The 21,267-nt window shown below is 34.1% G+C and overlaps 1 protein-coding gene across 1 annotated transcript in view; it reads left to right on the forward strand.

Annotated features, from left to right (window-relative positions):
- The window catches only part of LOC101894838 (uncharacterized), a 375,018-nt gene extending 357,663 nt beyond the window's left edge, over nt 1-17,355 (forward strand). The window contains exon 9 of the mRNA XM_059130884.1: nt 6,591-17,355. Within this exon, the coding sequence (XP_058986867.1) occupies nt 6,591-7,069 (479 nt within the window). The 3' untranslated portion in view covers nt 7,070-17,355. The remainder of the gene's footprint in view (nt 1-6,590) is intronic.
- Nucleotides 17,356-21,267: the final 3,912 nt, after the last annotated feature.

The raw sequence follows: 21,267 nt of genomic DNA on the forward strand, positions 1-21,267 counted from the left end.
AACTGTACCTCCCTATATTCAGTATTTTGACTATTTTATCGACGTCATTCACGGATTTGTTTGAAACATTTGTTTGTGACCAAAAATTACCAATGCAGATCCCATATAGCGGTACCTCCCTATGTTCGGTATTTTGATATCATTCAGCCGGAATTTTTTCGCAGTTTTGTATTTGAATACAGGGTGAGAAAAAACGACAACAAAGTCAATCGCCACAATTTTGACATTTTTTTTTTTAAATTTTATTGAATGAAAGCAAAAAAGTCGGAAATACTATCAAATTTTAGAATAAGCTTAGATTTGTTCGAATTGGTCACCTTCGGCACGAATTATGACCTTCAAACGACCAATGAAACCGTCACGCGCTGACCGAATGTTGCTCTGCGGTATTTTGGCCCATTCCCGGCGATGCGCTTGCTTGAGGTGAACGACACTTTTGTATTTTGTAGTGTCAACCTTGCTTTCCAAAATGCGCAGGACACAATAGTCAAACAGATTGGTATCCGGAGATTCTGATAGCCATTGTGCGCTGGAAATGAAGCGAGGAACCTGATTTTGTAACCATTCTTGGGTGGCGCGTGCTGAGTGCGATGGTACTGAGTCCTGTTGGAATGTCCAAGGTCTGCGGCCAAAATGTTTGTGTGCCCAAGGCTTTAATACACCGTCCAGAATATTTTCGTGATAATGTTCGCCAATTATTCTGATGCCACGGTCGATTTATACGAGCGTAAAGCGATCATCGGCTGTTATGGCGGCCCACACCATCCCATGGCCAGCTCTTGAGTTCTGGTGGCCAACCGAAGGTGCACATTTTCAGTTGACCTCTTTGCAACGAATGTTTTCTCATCGGCGAAAACCAAATTCGGCAGTTCACCATTTTCGGCCAACCGAAGAAACTCTTAAGCTCTTTTGAGTCTATTTTTTCTGTTGCGGTGTAAGTTCTTGGACTTTTTGGAATTTCAATGGCTTTACACCGAGCTCATTTTTCAATATTTGCTGAATGGAAAATTGTACTATGTTCAGCTCATGAGCCATTTTTCGGCCACTGCGACGCGGGTTTCGATGAAGTCGCTTCTTTACTTTTCGAACCATTTCTGCTGATGTTGCTGTTTTCTACCGTCCACTTCTTTGAAGTCGGGTTACGCTACCAGTATCGCGGTGCGGTACGAGCGATGGTACGAGACACAAAGTTCACATTTAAATGTTGTAGTGCTCTAACGTTAGTCACATGTGGGTTTCCAGTCAAATATAAAGAAATCACACTATCTCACCAAAATGCTACTGTACGCTTGTAAACAATATAACGAGCTATCACTGGAATAATTTTAACAGCTGTCGGACGAGTGGCTTAGAAATGACAGAAATCTGAAATTGGGTGCAGTTTTTTCATCTCACCCTGTATATTTACTTTGTGGGGTCTGTCATTTTTATTTCGAGGGGTTGCAACAGAAAATGAAAATGAAAATATATTAAAAACGTAAAAATTGAAAAATAATATTTGTTTAGTTTATCGAAAAATATGTTTTGGTAGTAAGAGAAGTCTTCGATCAGAATTCGTATCCTAAATTATCTTATTATTAGGCGTTGATATAAACTTAAATATGGGTATATATTATTACCAGAGGAAATTAATGTAATATGTAAAAAACGGGCACATTATTATTTTGGATCGAGCTCTGGGATATTGTAGAAAAACACGTTTATATTATTTTAAAGATCACGTCTTGGGCATGAATCGCATTTCAAAACGACCAATCTGAGCTCTTATAGAATCATACAAATTCAACAAATCTATCTTCGATGAGAATATTTATTGAGATTTCTCTATAAAATTTTGGCCAGCTAGATTTTTTTAATTTTTAATATCCATTGTTTGTTTAGCTCCGTAACCCAACAAAAAGTGGTTTTCTATGGATAAGATATCAAAGCGATATAAACGTTCATTACAAATTCAAAATCAATATGATTTCAAGAACACCCTAAATCTTCCGTCGATGCGTACTTTTCACCCACTGTTTTGAAGGAATCCGGCGGTTCATGTTTTCGTCTAAAACAATTTGCAAAGTTTTTCTTCGTTTCTTTTTTTGCATTTTTTTTTTTTGTTCTTTAAGCTATGTTTCTCTATAAATGAAACATTTTCCAGAAGTGTCAAACGTTTAGTAAAAGGTTGGTTGTTTGCTTGTAAAACGTTCTGCACAATGTTACTTAATTTGTGTTGCGTGGTATCAGTATCTCTCTACTATCTACCCTCTACCTCTCTCTTTCTCTTCTTTAGACAACATAAATATTAAATCCTGTTTTGAAGCCTTTAAGCCTTAAAATAATTTAAATGAAAGGATAGATGCTGTCTCAAGTTGATGCTGATGATGTTGTTGTTTATGTTTTCATTTCTGTTAAGCAATGTCATAGCTGTTGATGACAATGATGCTGTTGTAGTTGTTGTTGTTGATGATGGTGATTTTGAAAGAGGTCATTGTTTGTTTGTTGTGTCCCTTTTCAGTTTTCGAGAAAACAAAAATTATCACATAATTTGCTTAGGGCCAGCAAATATCATTTTCATGTTTCATGGCACTGATGATAGTTTGTCAACAAGTGGAGCAGATACCCCCTTGCTGATTATACAATATTTTGAAAACAGAATGAAAAGTATTCTAGATACCGCAATCACCACCTGCAGTGTTGACACTTTTGTCATTGTGAATGCCATCTTTCAGATTAGTTTTTTGTTCTTGCATATTTTTTGTTTACTTTTCTGTAACAGTTGCATCCGTGTAGAATCCATTGGAGAGATGAAAGGATTCTAGTTACCTTCGTTGAAAACTTTCTTTCTATATTCGGATGATATTAATTTAAAACTTTGATTATTTTGATTTACATAAAATTTTCTGTCAATACTTGACGAAAACTTCCAATGCCAAACTTGGTTTATTTTATTTTTTTTTTTTTGGTGAAAGATAATAGAAAAAGTTTGTGTTTCCTTATTTGTCTTTGTTGAAGTTAAGTATCAATTTCATATTAATTCTTTGTATTGTTGGGTTTCTACATAACTTGAATTTTAGGGATTTGTATTTTTTTTTACATGAAAAAATTGTTTTTGGGAAAGTAAGAAGCAGGAATAATTTTGAAAATAGAAAGAAGAATGTAAAATTTATCTTAGAAATAGTATTTTTAATGTTTTAATTAAAAAACATTTTTTTCATTGCAAAATTTCTTATTGGCAGGGATTTTTTTGGGGAACATGATAACTAAATGATATATCCACACCAAGGCGAAACTAGTGAAGCTATAATTTTGAAATTTTCCATATGGCTCTTTGTTGGTGGTTAGGGCTTATAAAGTCGGGGTTGGGGTTATTCGAACTGTTAATGGTATTAAAAGTACTAAAGGTTGTTCAGTGATATTTAACGATAAAATCCGGAATTTAAAATAGATATCACCAATTAGTGCTGAAAATCGAACTAAACTGTGCTACTTTTTACGGTATTGAGCGGAATGGTAAATCCAGAAATCTAAAATCTGAAATGTGTGTGGTAATAAGACCCGGCCACATTTTCGTTTTACCATGATACCAGAATGCATTCCGTTTTACAAAGATGAGATAATTTTAGTTTATTAGAAATGTTCACATAACATGGTACAAAAAATTCAAGATATTAAGGTAACAGAAGCTGCTAGTGTTCCAAGGTATAGTTTAAGGTGTACTTCTGGAAAATAAATGCTATAAGTAAACCAAGAGGTACTAAGAGTTACAAAATTTTCCGTCCTTGTTTATGTGCGATTGGTTTGCTGTACAACTTAAAAAACGTAATGTTAGGCAATATCTGAAGGTGTTAGTTTTTAAAAAATATGTTAACAACTTAAAAAGTATCAATAGATATATATCCTCAGCCAATGTACGATTATTTAAACATATTTTGAATTCTGGTGTGAATATTCAAATTGTTGACCCTTAATGGAGTATATTCCCGAGGAATGGACCAATACTGTCCATTTCGTATCGGACCTAAAAAAATATGATATTAATATTGCGACGTGCCAGGTTTGGACTATATCGGCTGCTTCCTTCATTTTATATATGAGATATGTGATAATTTTTAGAAAATATTAAAATGTGCGTGAGGTACCAGATATAATCGACCGAAGTATTTCATTTCCCCACTTCATCTAATACAGATAAAATTATTGGCAAAATTATAAGAAAATCAAACATTTATATCCACTTTTATGGGAATTCATAAATTCCATATTCATCTCAGGTTTCGGGTTGATAGAAATATTTAGATATAGCAAGTTGTAAAAAATCGCTTACTTGTTTCGCAAATTATGACAGATATAAGTTATGAAAATTGTGTCCCTTTGTGGGTGAGGTACAAAAAGGGATTTGCAGATATATATCATCTTCACAGTAGATCTTGTCGTAGCAAATATGTTTGTATTTGTGCATTTTGAAGAGAGTTGGATGCTTAACTCGCTTTTTTTGAGCGCATTGCCTTTTTTTAATCGTGAACACTGTGGGGGAGGTACCTGAAAAAAAGGTCCGATGTCTACCACCTTTATGACTGATCTTGTGTTGATGGAAATATTAAGATGTACCAAGTCTGAATGAAATCGGATGTTAATTTCGTGTTTTATGGTCATCGTAGTTATTCAAAATTTAGACCCTTTGCGGGGGAGGTGCCAGAAAGAGTAGATCAATCAATATATCCCATTTTCACACCAGATATTGTGTTAGTAGAAATAATTGGATGTGTGAAATAAACAGAGAACCGGATGCTTATTTCGGATTTTATGATCTTTTTGGTCATTCAAAACTTTTACCCTTTGTGGGGGAGGTACTTAAAGAAATAGACCGATCTCTACCATCTTTATAACAGATATTGCGTTGATGGAAATATTAAAGTGTGCCAAGTCTGAATGAAATCGGATGTTACTTTTGCGTTTTATTAGCTTCATGGATATTCTAAATTTTGACTCCTCGAGGGGGAGGTACCAGAAGGAGTGGACCGATATATTCCATCTTCACACCAGACCTTGGGTTAATAAAAATATTTGAATGTGTGAAATATTAAGACAATTTCAGATGTAATAAAAGTTAAAATTATTCCAAATTTTAACCCCATGTGGGGGAGGTACTTTATGAAGTGGTGCGATATACTCCATCTTCACACCAGATTTTGTATTTAGGGAAAATACTGCAAAGTTTAAAGACAATCGGAATTTTATTTCACTTTTTGTAAGTTATAATTATTCCAAATGTTAACCCCTTGTGGGGGAGGTATGAGAAGGAGTAGACAGATATATTTCGTTTTCATAACCGGTCTTGTGTCGACAGAAGTTTTGAGATGTGCGAAATTTAAAGACATTTCGCATTTAAATAAAATTTATAATTGTTCCCAATGTTGACCCTTTGTACGGGAGTTACTTTATGGAGTGGGCTAATATTGTCCATTTTCGAACTGTTTTTGTGTCGACAGAAATATTAAGATCTACGAAATTTAAGACAATCGGCCTATCACATTCAAATAAAATTTATAATTTTTCCAAATTTGGTCCTTTGCGAGGGAGGTTCTTCATGGAGTGGGCTGATATTGTCAACCAGGGAGGTACCAACAGGTATTGTTTTCCATCTTAGAACTCAATCTAAGTTTGCCAATAAAATGTCGATGTACCAGGATTGGTGCGCACCTGTCAGCCAGTCAGACGAACGGACGGACAACACTAGATCAGCCCAAATGTCCTAAAACGGTATTGGTACACAGAGACCTAGGGTCTAAAACCGCTATTTCGATGAGGCACGTTTTGGCCGTATGAAATGTTTATTCCTTCTGTATCCTTATGGCTGAGGTTATAAAATTAGATGACTTTTATAGCTTCTTTTGGGGAGCATTTTGCTTGATAATTTTTTATATAGGTGCCATATTTGAAGTTATATTACCTACGAATTTCCCGAATCTAAGAATGTTCCACATTTCAAGGTTTAAGAAAAAATTCGCAATTGAATGAATTTCAATTTATTTCTATTGAAGAACCCTGCAAGTAACTTCCAAAACAGATCCATCTCTTAGGACAGGCAACTTCCGGAATTGCGGCAGTTGTAGTTTTCTGTTAAGACAGGAATTTGAAATTTTTCATTCTGCGAGGCCTCACAAAAGTTCTAAATACATTTATACATAATCATAAAAAAACGTTGTATTGTTCTCACATTTTTTACAAAATCTTCATTAAAATACACGATTGAGGTTCTCTCTTAATTAAGAAAATATTTGTTGTAGTGAAGTAAAAAATAAAAAATCTGAAAATATGCCTTGGGTACCCAGGCAAATTCTACTACTTTCTAATCTCTTTTAAAAATTCCAACACTTATCTCAAACTGTTGTTGTTTTTAACCATGATTTGTTCGAATCGTTTTAACCAACTAATGGTCAGAAACGAAAGCAATAACACTAATCTGTCTATGCAGAACTTTGGCCATTAAAACAAAAACCAGTTAACAAAACAAATTGTTACAACCTGGCCTAATAACACCCTGAGAAAAGAATACAACCAATTTCTAACTTCAGTTTTCTTTGTTTTCTCTCCTTTCATTTCAGGTGAACATCCGGCAGCCATGCAGCACAACTCAAGCAAAATGCATAGCAGCAATTTCTATTTAAGTATATGTTGCATGTTATTTACCATTTTAACATGTTGTTTACAACATTTGATGTCTACAACAATCGCAGCCACGGCAACCACAACAATAAGCCGAACTCTAATGTTGCCACCATCAGCCGCGACATTGTCGGCTAGGCAACATAAAACGAGAAAACCTGCTGTTACAAAAATAATACAAACTAAAGAGATCTTATCATCCGCAGCGGTGGCATCACCATCATCAGGACCAATTTCCAGGACCTCAGCATTAACCAATGGCAACCAGAAGTCTACAGCTGTTTCTAATGTTGTGGTTGCAACAGCCACATCAACATTAACGGACAACACTAGCAGCAGCAATACAGCAACAACAACAACAACGACAACAGCAACCATTTCCCGCCTGATGTCCTGTCGTTCAAGTATCCTCAGATGAAAGGCTAAAAGTTACGACAACTACAACCGACTGCTGTTGTTGCAGCTATAAACCCAAATCTTGTACGTGGCGGTGTTGGAAGTAACAGCGCCAGCAACAACAGCAGCAGGAGCTGAGGCAGCAGTATATCTTAGAGGTTCTTTACTTTTCTAACTTTATTGCCAGCCAGTCAGGGTTTGGCTGGTTTGGTTGATTTTTATAAAAGTGTTTTTTTGTTCACCTCTCGTTTCTTTGACTGGGTACCATTTGGGGCGGGCGATCTTATAACATAGCGACTTAACGAAAAACATAACAAAGCATACAGCAACAAAAAGGCAAAAAAAAACGAACAAATAACAAAGGATTTTCTGTTTTCATGTTCTCCTTTTTTGTGTCTGTGTTTCGGAGCCAACCAGGAAAAGACGTAAAAATAAAGCAAAAAAGAAGAAAATTACAAAAACGCCACATAAACTTCTTAGATAGAAAGGGAGAGGGGAAAGAAAAAAACGGCAGCCGTTAAGACAAAATTACAGGTAATAAAGTTGCAAAAAGGATTTTACAAAACACCATGCGTTTGAATCGCATTTTAAATACGAGCTATAGAAGCAGCAACAACAACAGCTAAAATATGGCCAAAACTACTAGGAAAACGCAATACCCAAACTTGGAAATTCTTTTTTCTTTTCCGTCTTCTTTATAATTTCACAGAGTCTTTGTGTCATGGGGGGTTTTCTCTCTTTGCCATCCTGCCAGCCAGCCATCAACAAAGAACAAATTACCAGTTCTGCGTAGTGAATAACAGAATCCGGAGATTTTGTAAAGTTGAAATAATTCATATAAAGTATGTTAAGTAAGCTAAACTAAGTTTAGCTAAAAGTTAAGGTAATTAATTTGTGTAAAGTACCGCAGCCAGCTTAACGGCTGGGAGAAAGTTTACCGACGTGGGACAGTGGTTAGGAAGGGAGGTATTATTTAATTTATATTTTATAAAAAAATCAAGAAGATATTTATCGCATTTTTTTTAGATAAATTAACTAATTCTTGCAAATTGCAGAATTCAATTCAAACTATAGATTCTATGCCATAGATGACGCAGAAAAAGCAAATCCATGTTAGGATGTATTTCCGAACAGCAGATGGAAGATGTGTCACCATAAAAGAATACTAGTTCAAATTGAGATATCCCTTCCAGATCCTGGGAGACTGGACCTACACAAATTGTAGTGATGTGGATTTCATCCGAATTGATTTGAAGTCTTAACTTAATTTCATGGGAATGTGCTTTAGACCGAATAATTGAGGGCAATATTAGACGGAGTATTTCTCCTTTTAAAACATTTATAATTATTTCAATATTCCCCTTTGTATGAATGACACCAGAAGGCTGTAGTTAGTCATGAATTAAGCTTAGTTTTGTATTTTTTAATTAATACTGTCATCAATTATTTTTTGCGAAGTTGAAGAATCTCCTGGGGTCATTGCTATTTTTGTGAAGGTTCTGATAATTCAAAAATTTTTGTATTTATGGGAATTTTCAGTAGAATATTAACAATTTTCTGCACATGACTTCGTCTTGGAACATAAAAACCCAATCCGAAGTTTATATTCCGAATTTCTTTGTGACATAAAATGGACTGATATATACCCTCTTTAGATCTAATATTGGTAGAATTTTTTCAATGAATTTTGCACCTTGTTTGTATCACGAGAAGATGGCTGATATTTTGTATTTTCACCACAATCCTAAATTTGCCACCAATAATTTTACGTGCGAAGTTTGAACCAGATCTGGTAGTAAATGCTATTATTATTTTTATATCCTCCGCCATTCTATAGAGGGTATATTAGTTTTGCCATTCCGTTTGTAACTCCTCGATATACTAATGATAGCCGTACAAAGAGATATATTCTGGATCAGCATACAATACTAAGTCTATTTAGTGACGTCTACAGGGTTGCCCATATTCGACGGACCCATCTGGCAACGCCATAACTTTTGACAGAGATGTCACATCGCTTAATGACATACCGTGTTTGAAGCGTTAGTGCAAGCAAATTTTTACCATGAACCAATACACGCCACGCGAGCGCTCTGAAATAGTTGAAATTTACATTCAACAGAAGAAGTCAATTGTGAAAAAAGTGCGCCTTCTAAGAACACCATTAAGCGTTTATACGAAAAATTTTCGACTGGTAAGGCTCTTTCTAATCCGAAGAGGCCATATAAAAGTCGACCAAGGCGATCGGCCGAGAATATCGCTGCCGTACGAGCCAGTGTTGAGAGGTCCCCAAGAACATCCCAAAAACGCTGTTCTCAGCAGTTGGGCATGGCTCGGTTCACTTTACAACGGATTATTCGCATTGATTTGCATTTGTTCCCGTACAAAATTCAATTGACGCAAAGAATGTTGCCTGCGGACAAGCCTCGTCGATTGGAATGGGCCCAAAGGGCCAAAAGGTCCGTCGAATATGGGCAACCATGTATATGTCTGTCCGTCTTTGTGATCTTTAGAATGAATTTAGATAATGCTAAAATTTTGCACACGTGTGTATTTTGCCATTAGGCGGGTTAAGTTCGTAAATCGGCCATGTCGGTCCACATTTTAGTGTAGACTCCATATAACGGTACATCCCAATATTCGGTATTTTAATGATTTTAGCGACAATTAAAACTTCATATTTAAAGGTCGCAATGGGTATTGAACCCACGTCTATGCAGTTTCACGTCTTCGTATAGCTCCCATATAACGGTACCTCCCTATATTCGCTATTTTGATGATTTTAGGGACATAATCTACCGGAATTGTTATTTTTTTATATGAAGGTCTTTATCAGGTCATATGAAGGTCCACGTCTTCGTATAGCCACCATATAACGATACCTCCCAGTCTGTATTTTGATAATTTTAGCGAAATTATTCACCGGAATTGTTTCAAATTTCGTATATGACGTTCGTAATGAGTACTACAACCTATGACAGAAAATTGTCCATGCAGGTCCACGTCTTCGTATAGCCCACATATAACGATAGCTCCTATTTATTCGGATTTTTTATGATATTCGCGACATTATTCACCGGAATTGCTTCAAATGTCGTATTTGAAGTTCGAAACGGTACAACAGGCTGTGGCGGAACATTTCTTACACACGCGTACACGTCATCATGTAGCTCCCATACAACGGTTTCATTTAAGCTGTATTTTTCGAAGGATTTTTATTTGTCATATTCTTCAACTTCCTTCTAATGGGTATTAAAAATTCGGCCCGGCCGAACTTTGCTTCCATTTTACTTGTTTTAATTCCATTTTATTAACGAGGTACCCGAAGCAGAGAGCCATTATTGACCATTTTCGAACTAGATCTATGTTTTATAAAAAAAAGTTAAAAAGTGTCATTCGCTTTGCCGACAGTTACATACCCTCAGCATTTGATGATATCACATGTAAATTTTTAATAGGGCAGGGGCCCGCATAGTTGCGCCGATATTCCTGATATTCGGAAGTATAACATTGTGCGTAGTTAAAAAAAAAAAACATCGGTGAATAATTTAGCTTTATATAAGAGTTATAATTATTCAAAATGTTGAAGATTTGTGGATGAGGTACAAGAAAGGGGGCGGGACTAATTTCCCGTTTTAACACCAATTCTAGTATTTGTAGAGATTTTGGGATGTAGCAGGTATGGAATGAATCGGTTGTTCATTTCTTATTTCAGGAATGTTAAGGCTATTCAAAATTTGGATCCGTTGTTGGAGAGGTACTAACTGGAGTGGTCCGTTCTTTCCCATCTTTTCGCCAAATTAAGAGCTATTAGAAATATTGAGATGTGCTAACTTTGAAGACAATCGGGCTTTTATTTATATTTTATAAGAGTTTTAGGTATTAAAGTGGTAACCCTATGTGGGCGTGGTATCATAAGGAGTCCATTTTTAATGTAATTTCGGCAACTGACCTGGCACTGATACAAATGTTCAAATTTCCAAAGTTTAAATAAAATCCGATAATTAATTCTCTCTGACTGACCTCCGAACTCGTTTTATTTTTGATAATAATATTCCGATGGACAAATTTTTTTTGACGGAATCGGGCATTCTTTTCGAGATTTATCAACCACGCCAGTCAACCGGCGGACAACGCTAGAATGACTCCAAATGTCTTAAAAAGGATTTTCTACAAAGAGACCTAGTATCTTAAACCATTATTTTGATTCTTTAGCCTTCCACCATAGACAAATTAGGTATAGACTAAAAAGTTGTCTCATCTGTTATCTCTGAAAAAAGTGGTTAAATAGATGTCGTTCATGCTATACAATCTATTTACTCCCATAATTTAATCGGTTTATTTATCTCATCACACGTGGATCTTAGGGAGGTGTTCTTATCGTTATCTTGATAATTACGCTGAGATTTTAATACCCGAATTTTGCTTATATCATTTACTGGTTTAAAATATGTCCTCTTCGATCATATTCTCATAAAATTTCTGTTAGATTTATAAATATGTTCTGTATTTGTACGTTCTTTCATCAAAGATTTCTTATTTCAAGATTTTTTTGTTCTAATTCGATTCCCAAAAACCCACTGTTTTCCCATTGCGGAAAAGGTGATTGCAGCAGCAACATTAAACACTGTAACATTGTAAATTATGTAGAAAATGAATTACCCCGGCGTATCATAATTAAAATGTATACACAAAGAGATGAAAAGAGAGAAAGAAGTTAAGTGAAGTTAAGTACTTATGCGGAATTCTTAAATCTTGAGTTTTATGGTTAGCATTTTTTTTTTTTTTTTGTTTTTGGAAAACAAATGGTAATGGACTTCGCTACACTAATGCGAAATTTTTAAATATTTCCTGTTTCATTTTCTAATCAAGAGTTAATTTTTTAATGAATTATTGACATTATTTTCGGACAAAAACTACAAAGGAACACCTTATTAACATAGCCTGAAAAGCATTATATTTTACTCGAAGGAAGGAAGGAAGGAAGGAAAAACGGCTTAGTTTTTCCCATAAATATTCCAAAAAATATATTTTCCACCTTCGACGAAATTCGTAGGTAATATAGGTAATGGAAAAGATACATAAATATAATTTTGGATTTATCCTGTTGGAATAATAAAGTCCTGGTTATGTCCTGAGTATTCTCATTAGAGAGCAAATTACTCGTTATTTTCCAAAAAGGGTTTCAATACACATTTTGCCCTGGGTCATACAACAAATCATATTTTGTTGTTATACACATTTCAAACTCATTTCACATTCACATCTAGTATCTAATTTAATATACCTACCTATATTCAAATATAATATGTAATAATATACATTTTACATTCAATTCAAACATTTCATGTAATTTTCAATAACAATTTACGAATAACCTCAGGCGCAGAACAAAATTTACACACAACATTTGTTGCAATCGCACCATAATTAACACATTTATTTTGATAAACTCGATATTTTAGACAGCCCGAAAAAATAAAAAAAAATTCCCTTCTAAATTTGGGTTTAAAATCATCGCTATTATGTGTGTGTGTGTTTTAATAAAAATATGCAAATAGCTTTGCTGGAAATGCTTCAATGCTAGTAATATTTGTAAATGCAAACCAGCAACATTTAAATTCTCCAAATTCCGGGCGAAAAAATTCAAATCATGTGTAACTCATGTTTAGCACCAGAAATAAATGAAGTGATCAAATTACCCATTAAACAATTTTTAATGGAGAAATATATAATTATGTTTATTGGTATTTGAAAATAGTTTAATTTTCAAATGTAAATAAATGTAATTTGTTTCGCTTGCGTAGAAATAGAAATATTTTAAATGAAATGTAGTAATTTTAGAATAAGTTTGACTTGATGTTTGTTACAAACATAACAACTTATGTCCATAACCTGAGTTTTATGTGTATTTCACATTTAAAATGTTCCTTTCCTGAGATAAGAAGATGCATTTTCCAACAAGTTATTCAAAATAATTTCTATGAGAATACCACAAGCAAAGACCGTTATAACGTGTTTAAGTATATGTTTAAGTTTTATACAAAATTAGAATATTCCCTGTGTCAAGAAAGACTTCCCATTTATGAAAAAATCCCAAGAAGGTCTTTTTCCCTAAATTATCAATTATCCTTAAATCTTTACTTTCAAAACTTTCTAGAATGATGATGATATTTGTATTAAGAATATGCAACCATGTGTTAAATATTTTCTCACTCCTGGATACGGCCATGGTGAGAGTAACCCTCGCTCTCTTAATAATCTCAATGAGTTAGGAGCAGAGTTCAGATTTGGTCGTTTTAGCCGGGAGCGTGAGTTGTCGAATAGTACAAGTTTCTTTTATGAAGTTTACTCTCTACTCTTTTCTATGTGGTAGCACTCTTCGAGTTACTCCCGTTTGAGAGATAAGAGTGGAAGTCAAAATGTTCGCATGATTGGTCGCAGAGTACGAGTTTGTTTTATGAAGTTTACTCTCCACATTTTTTATGTGTTTGCGCTGTCTAGTTACTCTTATTTTGAGAGATAAGAGTGAGAGTCAAAATGGTCCAAAAAGAGTAAGAGATTATTTTAAGAGTGAAACCGAGTGTACGTTTCCGTGTTTAATAGTATCACGCTCTACCGCTCAAATTCGAGTCTGAAATGCAGTTCAAATTGAGCTTTGAATTTTGCAGTTCTGGTTAGTAGAATATTAAGATAACAAATTATGAAATACTAGCAAACAAACAATTCCTAGTTGCTCTTACTCGAATGACACAGAAAAAAAGAGCATTCTCAATTTATATTTCTTTCTCGCAGGAGTAGTCCAGCCTAATTTCGAGTGTGAAACGCGGTTCAATTCGAGCTTTGAATGAGTAATGCCGCACATGAGTAATCCCGCTCTTATTCGAGTAGAGTGTGAATATCCCTAGAATTCGATTAGAATCTTCTAAATTTCGAGCGGATGCTAATCTCTCTCACTCGAGGATAAGAAATTCCTACTCGCTCGTACTCGAGTGACATAGAATTCCGATTTATGTTTTCGAGTGCGAAACGCGGTTCTATTCGAGCTTTGAATTTTGGAGTTCTGTTTAGTAGAATATTAAGATAATAAACTATGAGAACTAGAAATTATGAAACACTCGAAAATTAGCAATTAGTACCCGCTCTTACTCGAGTAACACAGAAAATAAAAGAGCATGCCCAATATATATTTTTTTCTGGCAGGAGCAGTTTAGATCAAATTCGATTGTGAAACATGGATCGATTCGAGCTTTGAATGAGTTATCCCTCACATGATAATCCCACTCTTATTCGAGTAGAGTGGGGAAATCTCCCAATTTCGAGTAGAATCTTCTCGATTTCGAGCGGATGTTAACCTCTCCCACTCGAGTACGAGCAATGCCTACTCGCTCTTACTTAAGTGACATAGAATTTCGATTTATGTTTTTATTTGCTCTTCCGTTCAAATTCGAGTATGAAACGCGGTTCAATTCGAGCTTTGAATTTCGGAGTTCTAGTTAGTAGAATATCAAGATAACAAATTATGAGAACTAGAGATAGAAATTATTAAACACTCTAAAACGACCAGTCGCTCTCACACGAGTGGCATAGAAAAATAGAGTATGCTCGATTTATGTTTTTTATTCGCTCTCCCGCTCAAATTCGAGTGTGAACGCGGTTCAATTCGAGTTGTGAATTTCGGAGTTCTGATTAGAAGGATATTAAGATAACAAACTATGAGAACTTGAAATTATAAAACACTCGAAAACGAGCAATTCCTACTCCCTCTAACTCGAATCACATAGAAAAATAGAGCAATTCAATTCGAGCTTTGAATATCAGAATTCTGGTTAGTAGAATATAAAAATAACAATTTGTGAGAACTAGAAACAGCAGAACCTGCTTCAGCCGTTAGAGTTTAGTGATTACTCAATAACGAATTGTTGGAGAAATAACTGACTTAAACCCAAAGTTCTTTGGATAAAAATCCTTTAGGAAATTTTGGGGTCGATCTAGTGATGTTAATCCTCTAACTGTCTAATGCACAGAAAAACTCTCTCAGATAGCATTGATCCTGGTCCACTTTTTGTCCGTCGTAGAATTTTTTTCAAGCTTAAGTTTATTTAAACGATGGGCAATATTGACCCCTCCAACTCCCCTCCTCCTCTAAATTATAAAATCTTTCAATAAATCTTATATTTTCTATGAATGAAAGGTGTTGAATCTTGGAAAATCATAATAACTGTTTCAGACTTAGATCTGGAAAAAGCGGAACGATTCCCCAATTTTTATAAAACTTCGAATATTTTAACATTTCTACTTACTTTTAATTTATTGAGTTTATCAAGCTATGTCCATCGCGAAGCTGGGCAATATTGGCACCGCCATCTCCATCGCTAATCTATAAAATCTTTCAAAGAATCTTATATTTCCTAGGAACGAAAGGTGTTGAATCATGGAAAATTGGAATAACTTTATCAGACTTATTCTACATAATTTGAATCTATTGTGCTTATCAAGCGAAGTTGGGCAATATTGGCCCCTCGTTCTCCACCTCTAAATTATAAAATCTTTCAAAAAATTTTATATTTCCTACAAATGAAAGGTGTCTTGGTCTTGGAAAATCGGAATAACTGTACTAGACTTAGATTAGGAAAAAGCGAAACGATTTCCCAATTTTTACAAAACTTCGAGTTCTTTAAGAATTCTCCTTACATTGGATCTGGAGTGACTGTGGCCTTTATAGGTCCAATTCCTCTGGTAAATTCTGAATCTTGGAAAATCAGAATAACTGTATCAGACATATATCAGGAAAATACGAAACGATTCCCCAATTTTTATAAAACTTTGACTATTTGAAAAATTGTACTTACTTTGGATCTAGAGTGACCGTGGGTCCAATTCCTCTGGTAAATTCTGAAAAGAGATAATACAATAAGTTATTTTCCTGGTTGGCTTCAAAAAATATGAGTAAAATAATTACGAAACAATACGAAAAAGAGAAGAACATTGTAAATATTAAAAAAAAAAACAAATGTAAAATGAAACATGATATAATGTCGAAGAAAATGCCTATAAAATATGCAATTCTGATTTGAGTTAAAATCACAACCATTTAAACAACCTTGAAATAAGACCTGTAATAAAAATTAAATTTCAAATGAAAATTCCCATAAATTAATTTATTATAGCAATTAATTTCAGCCACCTCCTACACCTATAAATTTACATTAAAATTGCACCCATTAACATATTTTTTAAAACATCCACAACAAAAAAACGAAAATTAATTCTAATAAGTGAAATAAATATACATGATTTTTTTCCGAACAAAGATATTTGATCTTTATAAATATCAATGTAAAAATAAGCCATACAAAAATAACAACAACATAAAACAAACACATATTCAACATAAAACGGTAGATGGTTGTTTGTTATTGAAATACGGGATTATTGTATATAGAGATTTTAATTGATAACTTTGTATAATGAGATATTATTTGAGTTTTCATATTTCAGTTCATAATACCGTAATCGTAATCGTCATTTGCATACACAATAGTAAATAAGCTATTCCATGTAAGATAAATGTAGAATTAAAATTTATAATCGTATATGATAATTATATAGAGATAATAATCAACAACATGCATACAAACACAGAGACACGCCGACACATATGACCCACATCCTATATTACACCATTGATATGACATATATACACATTAAATAAAAAAAGTGAAAAACAAAAAAAAAAAAAATCGAAATAAATTGAAAACAATTTCAACACTCTCACACACAAACATCCTCACATATTACCCCCTGAAAACTTAGTTGAAAAATGTAGCAAAATAATATTATAAAACATATACATACATAGGATACCATGATAAAACAATAAATAAAATAACCTTAACTTGCATAAAATTTATGAAAGTGCAAAGCAGTGGCATAAATTCAAATTTAAAAAAAAATAAACAAAAAAATCTAAACGAAAACACTCATTTAAAAACATATTCTAATGACACATAATTATAATGACTTTACATCAATATAACTACATTTAATAATAATAATAATAATTGCAGATGTAAGTTAATTTAATACAAAAAATAAAATTAAAACAATACCGCATCATTAAGGAATAAACTGAGAAAAGAAAGAAAAAAAATCATAAACCACATTATTATTAATATTATTAATAAAAAATGAATAAATAAATAAAAAACAGTACTGTGTATTATGAACGATAAGAAAGAATAACTGGCAAATGTATTCACACAATAAGATAACAATGGTAAATTGAAAGCAAACAACAGAAAGAAGAAGAAAAAACAAACAAATAAAACATAAACATTTATGGTTTAGAAAAATTTTAAATACGACAATGTGTTTCGATTTTTGTATTGATTTCGGGTGGATGCTGTTGGTAAGTAGAGGGAAGAGAAGGGAGAAATCAACAAGGAAGAGGAAAAAGCAACGTGGACATATTCGACATGGAATATGATTCTGGTATTTCATTTTAAAACGTTGGACAGCTTAAAAAATTACAACATATTCGAATTACAGGATAATAGTAAATATAAAATAAACATATAAATGTTCGGCCGGGTCGATCTTTGAATACCTTTCACCGTTTGGAACGAATTTGGCTATTTTCAATAAAAATAAAATCCGTTAAAAAACCGATTGTAGCCGTTATATTAGGGTCTATTTGACGATGTGGACCTCCACAGGCAACTTTTGTCATAAGTCATCACAATATTCAAATACGAAACTTGAAAAAATTCAGTGAATAATACCGAATATAGTTATATTGGGTATATATGAAGACGTGGACCTGCACAAACAATTTTCTGTCTTAGGCTGTAGTATCCATTTTGAACTTCAAATACCAAATTTAAAAAATTCCCTGTCAATAATATAGCTTAAAACACCAAAATACCAAACATAGGCATATACCATAAGATGGGGGGCTATACCAAAACCTGGACCTACATGGCCCATTTTCAATACCAAAAATGTTGCAGACATAATATACATTTGAGTAAAATTTTATCAACCTACTTCATTTCGTTCGGAAGCTAGTGTGATTTCCACAGGCGGACAGTCGGACAGGCATCGCTAAGTCGATATAGAATTTTATGTTGATCAAGAATATATATACTTATGTGTGGATCTAAAATGTATATTTTGAGGTGTTGCAAACGGAATGACACACTAAGTACCCTCCATATTATGGTGGAGGGTATAAGAATTAGAGGTGCATATTGGGCTATACAAAAACGTGGACTTCTGCAGCATTACGAACTCCAAACACTACGTTTCAGGTAATTCTGTTAAAAAACGCAGCTAAAATCATCCAAATAATGAATATTGGGAGGTAGCGTTATATGGGGCCTGTACGACCTGTATGAGCCATTTTCTGTCACATGAGCTAGTATCCATTCTAAATGCCAAATTTGACGTTATGAACATTTTAAAATAGGCTATTTTTCCTCTTTAAATATCTGCGATCAAAACGATGCTAAAAACCCCGAAATGTCAATATTTAAGGAGTTATGAGCTTTTTAAAATAGTCAATTTTTATACCCTCCACCATGGGTAGGAGGGTATATTAACTTTGTCATTCCGTTTGTAACACCTCTAAATATTCGTCGTAGACCCCATAAAGTATATATATTCATAATCAGCATAAAATTCTAAGACGATTTAGCGATGTCCGTCTGTCTGTCCGTCTGTCTGTCTGTCTGTCTGTCTGTCCGTCTGTCTGTTGAAATCACGATAGAGACCACATTATTTGACGTAGACCTTTGAAATTTGGCACAAGTGTGTGTATTGTCCCTAGGATGGTTGGTATTGAAAATGAGATATATCGGTTCACGTTCTGGTATAGTCCCCATATAACGGTACCTCCCGATATTCGGTATTTTGTTGATTTATGCCACATTTTTTCACGGATTTATCTGAAAATTGGTATTTGTAGGTCATGACGGGTCCCTGAGCGTGTGGCAAAACATTGCATGTATAGGTCCACGTTTTGGTATAGCCCCCATATAACGGTACCTACCGATATTCGGTATTTTGATGATTTATGCCACATTTTTTCACGGATTTGTCTGAAAATTGGTATTTGTAGGTCACAACGGGTCCCTGAGCGTGTGGCAAAACATTGCATGTATAGGTCCACGTTCTGGTATAGTCCCCATATAACGGTACCTCCCGATATTCGGTATTTTGATGATTTATGCCACATTTTTTGATTTGTGTAAAAGTTGGTATTTGTGGGTCATAATGGGTCCTAGTTCGTGTGGCGAAACATTGTAATTATAGGTGCACGTGTTGGTGTAGCCCCTATATAACGGTACCTCCCGATATTCGGCATTTTAATGTTTTTTGCCACATTTCTTCTAATGTTCTTTTACCCTAGGGTGGAGGGTATTAAAAGTTTGGCCCGGCCGAACTTAATGTTTTTTTACTTGTTCTTCTTTAAATATCTGCAATCCAAATGATGCTAAAACCCCCGAAATCTCAATGTTTAAGGAGTTATGAGCATTTTAAAATATCTGCGATCAAAACGATGCTAAAAACCCCGAAATGTCAATATATGAGGAGTTATGAGCATTTTAAAATAGGCTATTTTAATTGAGGGTAAATATATACTGTTCGAGTACTGTCACACATATTTTTATGCAGATCGAGTTTTATTTTTCTACTCAAATTCAAAATCATATGCTTCAATTTTTCAGCATTGTTTAGAGCGAAGAACCAATACAACATTACATTTTTGGGATAGCTAGAGAACGATGAAGACACTGGAGGACGTAATTTTAAAGAAATTTTAAATAAAACAAGTAAAAAAAGCAGATAAGTTCGGTCGGGCCGAACTTTTTATATCCTCCACCATTTTGAAGGAACTTAAAACATTTCAAAAAATTCCGCGGAAAAAACTTCTCAAATTGTACCTCTTTGTACCTCACCCATTACCAACTTTAATATATACACCTAATATCATAGGTGTAGTACCCATTACGAAATTTAATTATGAAATTTGCAACAAGTCTGGTGAATAATACCGCAAAAGTTATCCAAAAACCGAATATCGGGAGGTATATATGAATATTGGGGCTACAACAAGCTGAGGACCTGCATACGTGATTTTTTTGTTATAGGTTTTAGAACCCATTACGTACTTTGAATAAAAAATTTGAAACAATTCCGAAAAAATGTCGCTAAAATCATCAAAATACCCAATATTGGGAGATACGTTTATAGCGGAGCTATAGGTAGACGTGGAACTGCACAGAAAATTTTTTCAAACATTGTAGTACCCTATACATTAAAATACCGAATATCGGGAGGTATCGTTATATGGGGGCTATATTAAATTTTAGCCTTCTTTTACAATTCGTTCGGGACATCGCTAAATCGACTTCGAATTTTTCGCTGATCAAGAATATTTATACTTTATTGATTCTGACATGAGTATTTAAAGGAGTTACAAACAAAATGACAAACTTAATATACGCTCCATAGTATGGAGTAGGGTATAAAAAGAGACCATTAATTCTGGTCAAATATCTCCGACGAATTTTTCAACATCCTCCTTAAAAAAAACACACTTCCCAGTTTATATTGATAAGTCAGTCGTGGTCTTATCACAATTATAAAAAAAAGAGAACAATTTTTAACAAATTTATTTTCCTTTAAAATTTAGAGATCTTCAGTAAATCACAATAAAATCATTCTAGAACCTAATATTCATAGTAGACTTTCCCATTAATTGCTCTCGAAGTAAGATAAACTGTCTCATAATTCGAGTTATCTAAAGATCTGACACTTTCGGTATTGTCTGGCTCATCGATTTCATCATAGTATTCATCATTGCTCTCTTCAGCTTCATCATCATAATCGTCCGCAAAAATATTTTTATCTCCCCGTTCTCCTTCATCTAACCCATCATTTGCACCACTTTCATCATCGTAGTATTCAAATTCGTTCTCGGCAGCCTTGTCCGTACTATCGTCTTTATACTCCTCATCGTAGACAACATCATTCTCAATTTCCGGTTTGATTTCTTTCACAGTCCTCGAGTTATCTTCACCCAAGAAGCTCAAAGATCGTGTCGCATGGATTAAATACAACTTGTTCAATTGGCGATAGTATTCATCCAACATGGTTTGATACATGTGATTGATATTTGAACTTGATATTGGAATCGAGGAAGACTCAATTTGT

The sequence above is a fragment of the Musca domestica genome, unplaced genomic scaffold (assembly GCF_030504385.1).
Source record: "Musca domestica strain aabys unplaced genomic scaffold, Musca_domestica.polishedcontigs.V.1.1 8, whole genome shotgun sequence".
Lineage (NCBI taxonomy): Eukaryota > Metazoa > Arthropoda > Insecta > Diptera > Muscidae > Musca > Musca domestica.